This window comes from Miscanthus floridulus, chromosome 11 (genome assembly GCF_019320115.1).
Source record: "Miscanthus floridulus cultivar M001 chromosome 11, ASM1932011v1, whole genome shotgun sequence".
NCBI classification, from domain to species: Eukaryota; Viridiplantae; Streptophyta; class Magnoliopsida; order Poales; family Poaceae; genus Miscanthus; species Miscanthus floridulus.
This window is the reverse complement of record NC_089590.1, coordinates 82958598-82967395: the sequence shown is the minus strand read 5'-3', so window position 1 is coordinate 82967395 and position 8798 is coordinate 82958598. Positions and strand designations below refer to the sequence as shown.

General features: G+C 45.9%; 1 protein-coding gene across 1 annotated transcript; it reads left to right on the top strand.

The window, feature by feature from the left end:
- The first annotated feature begins 3583 nt into the window (after positions 1-3583).
- On the top strand, positions 3584-3863 carry LOC136490951 (uncharacterized). Its single transcript, XM_066487148.1, has one exon. The coding sequence runs from the start codon at positions 3606-3608 to the stop codon at positions 3828-3830; it is 225 nt and encodes a 74-aa protein (XP_066343245.1). The 5' UTR covers positions 3584-3605; the 3' UTR covers positions 3831-3863.
- The last annotated feature ends 4935 nt before the right edge of the window (positions 3864-8798 follow it).

Below are 8798 nucleotides of genomic sequence, written 5' to 3'. Positions count from 1 at the left end.
GTATCATTGAAAATATCCTTGAATCTAGTCTTTTAATAAATTTATTTGAAGATACAAATGTTCCACGTATTTTTTACAAATCGAATCAAACTTGTGACACACACGTCAACGACGACGGTTATTTAGGGACGGAGGGAGTAATGTAGTACTATAGTAAAGAGAGAGTAAGGGCGTAATTGGTAGCCCTGATGGAGCCATCCAAAGCGTCATCTGGCACCATGTCATGCGCTATCTTTGTGTTTGGTTTCCTGTGCCAAACGAAATCGATGGATCGGACCGTGCATTTGAGGCCCCTGGTGTAAGCTCGCAGCGTACGCAGAAATCGAGCTTTCCATGCGAGCCGGGATGGTGTGGTGCGACGCATGGCCCAGGACCCATGTGTCATACACTCAAAACTCACATCCATGCATGCAACCAAACAAGATGCCATCTCATACTAGACCAACAACAAAGACAACCAAACACGACTAAGTACATGGTTTAAGCATGTATCTCACCATCCTGAACCAACTCTCCATCCTAGCTCCCCCTCACCAAAGCAACCAATCACACCCTAAGTTTTCCACATACTTCTCAGTGTTCCAGAGTCGCTTTCGTTTGCTGCTCACTTCAATGTGAATTGATCCGGGACTTTTGTGTCTCCATGGCATTTGGGGATGTTATATTCGGCCCGTTCGCTGGTTAGTTTCTGAGCTGGTTTGGGCTGGCTGGTGCTGGTTTGTTGTGAAAGGAAAATACTGTTGACTAACTAGTTTTGGCTGGCTGAAACCAACAAGCGAACAGGGTGATTGAATGAAATGCGCATGCGGCACGTTTTTTTTTTTACAACAAGCATGCGGCACTTGACAGTTGGCGAAAATCCCAAGCGGGAGCTTTTCTTTCGCGACTGCCGGGTTGAGAGATGGACTGGCGCAGTGACGACTTTTCGCTCGACCTGGGCTTGGGTTGGGTCCCTTGGTTCCCTGTTAGCACTTTGCTGCCGCTGACACGACCCATGATGCTGCCGGGCTGCACTCCATCGTCCTCCAGCTGTCCACCAGCTCTATCCACACCATATGTATGTAGCGTAGCGACAAGGTCCAGTTTAGTTCCCTCTCAAAATACCAAATTTTTTAAGATTTTTCGTCACATCGAATCTTTGACGTATGCATGAATTATTAAATATAAATAAAAAATAAAACTAATTACACAGTTTAGACGAAATCCACAAGACGAATCTTTTAAGCCTAATTAGACTATGATTAGACACTAATTACTAAATAACAACGAAAATGCTATAGTGTCATTTTGCCAAAAATTTCGGCATCTAAACAGGCCCAAATCAACTTTCTGGATGGATGGACGGACGCCGCGGCTACCTAGTGGCGTAGCTACAGCTGTCCTTTGTTAAATAGTATTTTTTAAGTCCTGTAATTATAACAGGTTGATACACAAGTATATAAACGTAATATGATTAAACTACAAAATAGAATGTCTTGCAAATCTACTCGATCCCTCGATCCCAAATTATAACTTGTTCTGACTTTCTAGATACGACATCTAGAAAACTAGAGCGATTTATAATTTGAAACAGAGATAGGAGAACATAAACAGAGAGAGTGTGCTCCATTTTGGACAAAGATCCCAAGGGTGATTACCATACCCAAGACGACGTTGTAGCACCCGGTAGAAACGACAACAACACGTCATGATGATTTAGATGTCTTGCCGATATAATATTGAGGTGGGACTAGATTCATGTACTCATAGATCTCAATCACACTCTAGATAGAGGAGTTACGGTGTTCACAATGGAGTATTGTCAGGCTGTCGATGAGCCGAATGTTGGGCTTTAATGAGCTTGCACACCAATATTAGTATTATGCATGGTGTATCCACATCTCATAAGTTGTAGAGACCTCGGCAGAAGTCTCCCCAATGTTCATAGCATCCTCAAATGGTTTGTTAAGCATAACTATATGGCCAACATTAGATAGCAACACGATCTCAGTTATATCATTGCACAGAACAAGTTCACCTTATATTCAATGGTCGTGTAGGTAGATGTCATGTCTTTATCAGCTACAGTGTACGGAGGAGTTGAAGACGGTGAAGGAAAAAAAAAACTAGTATCATTGGTTCCTGGCTCATTTTAACATAAGAGAAAAATGAATTATAACTAGGGGCGTTTGGATTCCTTGCCAGTGCTTGCTTTGCCTGGCTCGGCAAAGTTTAGGTCGTTTGGTTTCCTTACCAACTACTTCATTTTTCTTGCACTTTCAAAGTTTCTCGCTCACTTGAGAGAGCCAATTCAGCTTACCTTCATTGGACAAGGCTGGCTTCGACGAGTCAGGTAGGCGAGGCACACGGCGAGACATCCAAATACGCCTTACATTGTAGTTATATATAGTGCAGCAATAGCCGGAGCCAAAACTGGCTGGAGCTCCATCAAACATGAATACAGGATCGATGTACTGTTATAGACCTAAAATATGTGCAATAATATTATTCCCCCATCAGTTGCCTTCTTCAGCATTTCTTCAACTAAACACTTAGTACTAGTACAATACAAGCACCGCCGCCTAAAAAAAACTAATTACACAGATTGTGATTAATTTGCGAGACAAATCTATTAGTCTAAGTTGTTCATGATTTGATAATGTGGTGCCACAGTAAACATATGCGCATATGCTAATGATGGATTACTTAGGCTTAATAGATTCATCTCGCAAATTAGTCTCCACCTATGAAATTAATTTTATAATTAGCTCATATTTAGATATTGTAATTAGTATCCGATCATTAATGTGGAAAGAACTAAACTTTAATTCCTGATCCAAGGCCTCTAAAAAAACACAAAAGCGCACAGCACATGGGCTAGTAGCTCCACGCGGCGCAAGTATAGAAACTCTCAGCGCGTGTTTAGTTGGAGGGAGTTTTGGAATTTGGCTACTGTAGCATTTTCGTTTTTATTTGGTAATTAGTGTTCAATCATGGACTAATTAGGCTCAAAACGTTCGTCTCGCAATTTCCCACCAAACTATGTAATTAGTTTTTATGTAATTAGTTTTTTTCGTCTACATTTAATACTTCATGCACGTATTGTAAGATTCGATGTGATAGGTACTGTAGCACTTTTTAGGAAGTTATTTTGGAACTAAGCCCTCGTTTAGTTGGGTCCCTGATTCGGCGCCGCCCGATTTGGGGCTCTACTGTAGCTGCAGTAGATCTTCGTTTTTATTTGGTAATAATTGTCCAAACATTGACTAATTAGACTCAAAACGTTCGTCTCGTAAAGTACAACCAAACTGTACAATTAGTTTTTGATTTCGTCAACATTTAGTACTCCATACATGTACCGCAAGTTTGATATAACAGGGAATCTTCTTTTTGTATAGTACCAAATTTGGGAATTTGGTGGAACTAAACGGGGCCTAAACAGGGGCTCAATCCAACACACCCATCCTGTGGGAAAGGCTGGCAGCAGCAGGACTGCAGCAGGCAGGGGCGAGGCCGCGCGTAGGGCCCTTGCCGCTCGTATATATGCATCAGCCCACGCCACGCCACCACCGGAAACAAACATGGAATCCTCGAACGAGCAGCCAAAGCTAGCTAGGAGGAGGGAAATGGCGGCGACGACGGGCGCGGTGCGGGTGCTGTGCGGCGCGGAGAAGGAGAGGGTGGTGGGCACGCACAAGGCGCCCGGAGCGTGCCCGCGCTGCGGCGGGGCCGTGGTGGCCACCGACGTGGAGAGCGAGCGGCGAATCTTCGGCCTGCCGCTGTGCCTCAAGAGCAAGCGCAAGTACTCCTGCACCCGCTGTCTCCGCCGCCTCGTCACCCTCTACAGCTAGCTGGCGGCGGCTGGTCCATTCGCGCCAGCGGCAGCCGACCGGCCGGCTGGTCACTGGTCGATGAAGCTCCGATGGCTCGAGCTCAATCGATCGGCCAGTAGTAATTAGAATCAGCTTCTTTATTAAGGTGGTGTTGGTTTGCTCCTCCTAAATTTTAGTTGTTGTCTCATCGAATATTTGATACATGCATGGAATATTAAATATAGACTAATTATGAAACTAATTACGTAGTTTGCGACTAATTTACGAGATAAATCTTTTAAGCCTAATTAGTTTATGATTTAACAATGTGGTGCTACAGTAACTATAGAGTGCTAACGGATTATGTAATTTATTTTTTTATTAGTATCAAATACCCTGGGGGGTGTTTAGTTCCTCCAAATTCCAGAATTTGGCACTATGCAAAAAGAAGATTCCCCGTCACATCAAACTTGCGGTACATGCATGGAGTACTAAATGTTGATGAAATCAAAAACTAATTGCACAGTTTGGTTGTACTTTGCGAGACGAACGTTTTTAGCCTAATTAGTCAACAATTGGACAATTATTACCAAATAAAAACAAAATGCTACAGTAGCTACAGTACCGCACCGAATCAGCCGGCGCCAATTCGGTGGTGAACTAAACGTGGCCCTATATAACATGCTTCCAACACACCTATGGCCATCAGCGACCTGTGATGGATGGTGCGTTCTTCCAGCTGCTTGGAATAAATAATAATTAGCAGGTCTCCCGCCGGCACAACCGGCAGTCAGCAGAGTGGCAGCGAGCGAGTGGAACAGCACGTGATGCTGTCGTTGCATACTGTTGGCCAATATGCTGAATTCGATAATCGTTGAGTCCCCATCGGGGCCGTTCCTTTCGTCGCTGTAGACTGAGATGACTGCCGCATTGACTTTTCGCTTTTAGCCGGGCTGGGTCCCGATAGGCAACCTGTTGGCTGTTGCCGGCCGCTGATTCTGCTCTGTGCTCTGGCGTCCAGCTGCTTTCTGGATGCTGACTAACCGTTTTACAGCTCTTGTACTTTTGTTTGTGTCGATGATCCACGGTAAAAACCTGCCTCGGTTGCGCTATGCATGCACGAGCTACAACTCTGCAGCGGGATCAGGGACGGGTGTCGTATTTGTGGCTGCCGATGCACACGCGTATACACGGCGCGTACTACGTGCTTGACCTGGGCACCTGGCCGATCGCGCGCCGCCAAGGCAAGGACAAGGAGCAAGCACCGCAATCAATCCTGCCGACCGGCCGCCACCTGTGTGCCTTCAATTTTGGCGCGTCAGAAAAAAAAATGAATCCGGCGGCCAGCATTCGAATCCCCAACTACTGTCGCGCGCCTAAAAGATACTACGAACTCGTGTCCACATACAGGTTAGGCTAAAATGCGACTAGGAAAATAGGGTGTTTGTTTCTTAAGTCGTTTCTAAAATTAATGTCACATTGAATATTTAGGTATTAATAAAAATTATTAAATATAGATTAATTATAAAACTAATTATATAGATGAAGGCTAATTTGCGAGATGATTTTTAAGCCTAATTAATATATCCACATATGCTAGAATTCAGCCGCCTGAGATCTCAGACGATGGGCAAATGCGTTGTCTGCCGTATTTTGCTGTTCAGCTGACGAAAACAACAAAGAGAAGCATGGTAGATGGCCAGCAACGTCGCCTGATCCTTTGCAAAAAAAAAAAAACAGGCACCTGTATAATAGCAATCCCCTAATATATCATTAGAATATGTTTACTGTAGCACTACGTTGTCAAATCATAGACTAATTAGGCTTAAAAGATTTATCTCGTAAATTAGTCGTAAGTTGTGTAATTAGTTTCGTAATTAGTCTATATTTAATACTCCATACATATGTCTAAACATTCAATGTGACAGGAATTTTAGGAGACCCTGTAGAAACCAAACAGGGCCTAAGTAAGGTGGAAGCTCATCGGCAGCCAGCCTTGCCAACACAGAACAAGTCGATCGCCATTAGAATGAATCAAGGAGGGCTGGAGCATAAACTTTTTTGCTTTATTAGGAGGAACATATGGAATCCAGTAGATATATGCCGGCGGGTTGATGCCTCAGCTGGCAACCCATGGCAGCAGGTAAAACCGATGAAACGAAGGGGGAAGAAATCGGAGACCGTTTCCACATGCACCCTGTTCGTCGGTTGGTTTCAGCCAGGCTTATTCAACCAGCCAACAGTGTTTTTCTCTCACAATAAACTAGCACTAGTTCAAACCAGCCCAGAAACCAACCAGCGAACACGCCGATGAACTCATAATACGTATTCACGAGAAGCGTCTAATACATGGGATTGCTTATACAGAGGTGAAAGCAACAGGTTCGTGCACGCCATCTGCATGCATGCTTAAAAACTCCTTTTTGGCACCAGCACTGCACTTTCGGTGGTAGCCGTGTACTTCAAACGCTTTGGTAATGAAGATTCCAGAAGCCACGAATAGCAAATGTTGTTTATTTCAGCCTGTTCGCTGGTTAGTTTCAGCCAGCCCAAACCAGCCAGCCAACAGTGTTTTTCTCTCACAATAAATCAGCACCAGTCAACCCAAATCAGCCCAGAAACCAACCAGCGAACATGCTCTTTATCTACTGGGGCCTTGTTTAGATGCAAAAAATTTGGCAAAATGGACACTGTAGCGTTTTCGTTGTTATTTGGCAATTAGTGTCCAATCATAATCTAATTAGACTTAAAAGATTCGTCTCGTGGATTTCGTCTAAACTGTGTAATTAGTTTTATTTTTTATTTATATTTAATGCTTGATGCATGCGTCCAAAGATTCGATGTGACGGAGAATGTGAAAAATTTTGCAAAATTCTTGGGGAACTAAACTGGGCCTGGATCTGCAAGCTTCAGCCTACAGTTGGGGGGGGGGGGGGGGGGGGGGGGGGGGGGAGAAGCTTCAGCCTGCAAGAGGAAGAAATGATCATGGACGCCCCAGGTGCTCTGAATATACTGTATGCACGTGGGTTGGCCTGAGAAGTTTCCATGCGCGCACGCTAGCTGTGACGGGGCGTTCGGTCCTCCGGTCACGACACTGGGCGTGGGTGGGAATCGCCGCCAGAACATACGACCATTAAAAGTGCAAGAAAACCTACTGCCTCGAAATGACAGGTGCAGTGAACCGGTGCGTGGCGGCGGCTGCAGGCTGCTCTCACCGATGTTGATGATACGATACGAGCAGTGGAGATGATCGGCGGGTAAACAACTTATCCTGGTTGAGTGGTTGGACATGCATCATGCATGCACGGCCTGGATCTGGATGGATGAGGATAATGTTACGGATGTCGGAACTCGCAAGCAATTGCGGCTGCTGTATATTATTTGTCCACTTCGGAAGTTCCCATCCCGGTAACCCTCTCTCACGAGTCACGACAAAGAGAGGCTGGAAGGAGAGCAAGTACAAGTAGGAGATTATCCAAGCAGCAGGGTGCAGTCACGCAGAGAAAAAGCAAGGCCGAGAGTTTCATGAGACGGACTTGGTGATGGATGGGTACGTGACGTGATACCGTAAGTGATACCAGCGGCTCTCTCGCCCATCCGTTCGGGTCCGGCCCTTGGCCTCTCTCCCCGCCGCCAAGCAGCACCGGCCAGCAGCCCACAGAACTTCTCCCAGTGCGGCGGCCGGCGGGTTTTCTCCAACAAGTCCAGGTGCGACCTGACTCCTAACACAGGACACCGCCACACACACAGGAGATCGTCAAGACCACGTACCTGCTGTATCACAGTGAATCTACCGTGCCGGGGCTTGTTTGCTTGACGTTCGACACGTGCGGTCACAGTCACATTACTATTAGCTGTATGTACATCAAAAGCGAAAAGTTCATGGGGTCGGGTTCACCGGTCTCTGTACACACACGTCAGTATCAGTAGGCAAACACAAGCAACGGGAAAAAGAAGAAGAAGAAGAAGAAAACGGCATGTCCAAGTTTGCAGTACTGGTGGGGCTTCGCTTTACTACAACGCCCGAGACGTCATGCGTGACCGGCGGTACATGTAACGTTTGGCCGTGTCAGTGTCACGCACAGTACCGCGCGTGACCGGCTCCTGATTTTGATTTCTACCGTGCCAGATGGAAACCCCACCAGTCAGCAGCGTACTGCTACCATGGGGATATTCCCGTTCCGTTGGGTCCCCTCTCGAACCTTGAACGATCGGCCGCCGGCGATATTCCGCACGTACATACGGCTGGCGTATCTCGATGACCCCCGCCGGCCGGACGGCGATTATACTCGCAGACACATTACTAATCGTGGAGGACGTCACAGCATGCATGCATGCATGCATTCGGAGAAAATACATATTGCGGAGCTCACAGCGCGGCCACAGGGATGCCGGATGCACATGGACATGGACGCACAGCGGGCCGCCGGCAGCTAGCATGTGCCCATACTCTACTAATGACTCACACACAGAGATATAATAAAGTCGGGAAAACGTTCACATAAAATTATTTTCAGGAAATCTCTCCACGCTAAATGTGAGCGTGCTAGCTGCTGATTATATGTTGTTCAAGAATATTGGTTGTTGGAGCGCTAATGGCGGCTGTTTCTTCATTCCATTGCGTGGTGAGATAGGCAATTCTCGCACTTGATTTGCTTAATAAAATTAGGCAGTAGGCGGTTCAACAAAAATTAAGACAGGTAGGAATGCATATATGGATATACGCTAAGGTGGGCACGTTTAGTTTGGTCGCCTCATGCGAGTGACGACCGGATCAAACTTTATTTATCGCAAGCTGCGTGAAAAACTACACAAAGGCGAGCTTTCAATATTTCCTAAGAAATGAAGAAAGAGAAATATGGAACGTAAGCACGTTGGCCCCGTTCGCGGGTCTAAAACTTGGCTGAAACTGGTTGGTTGTGTGAGAGAGAAATACTGTAGCGACTGAAAGATGCACAGTGATTTATGAGAGAAACAGCCTACTGGTCTGAAAAAATCAGACCAGCG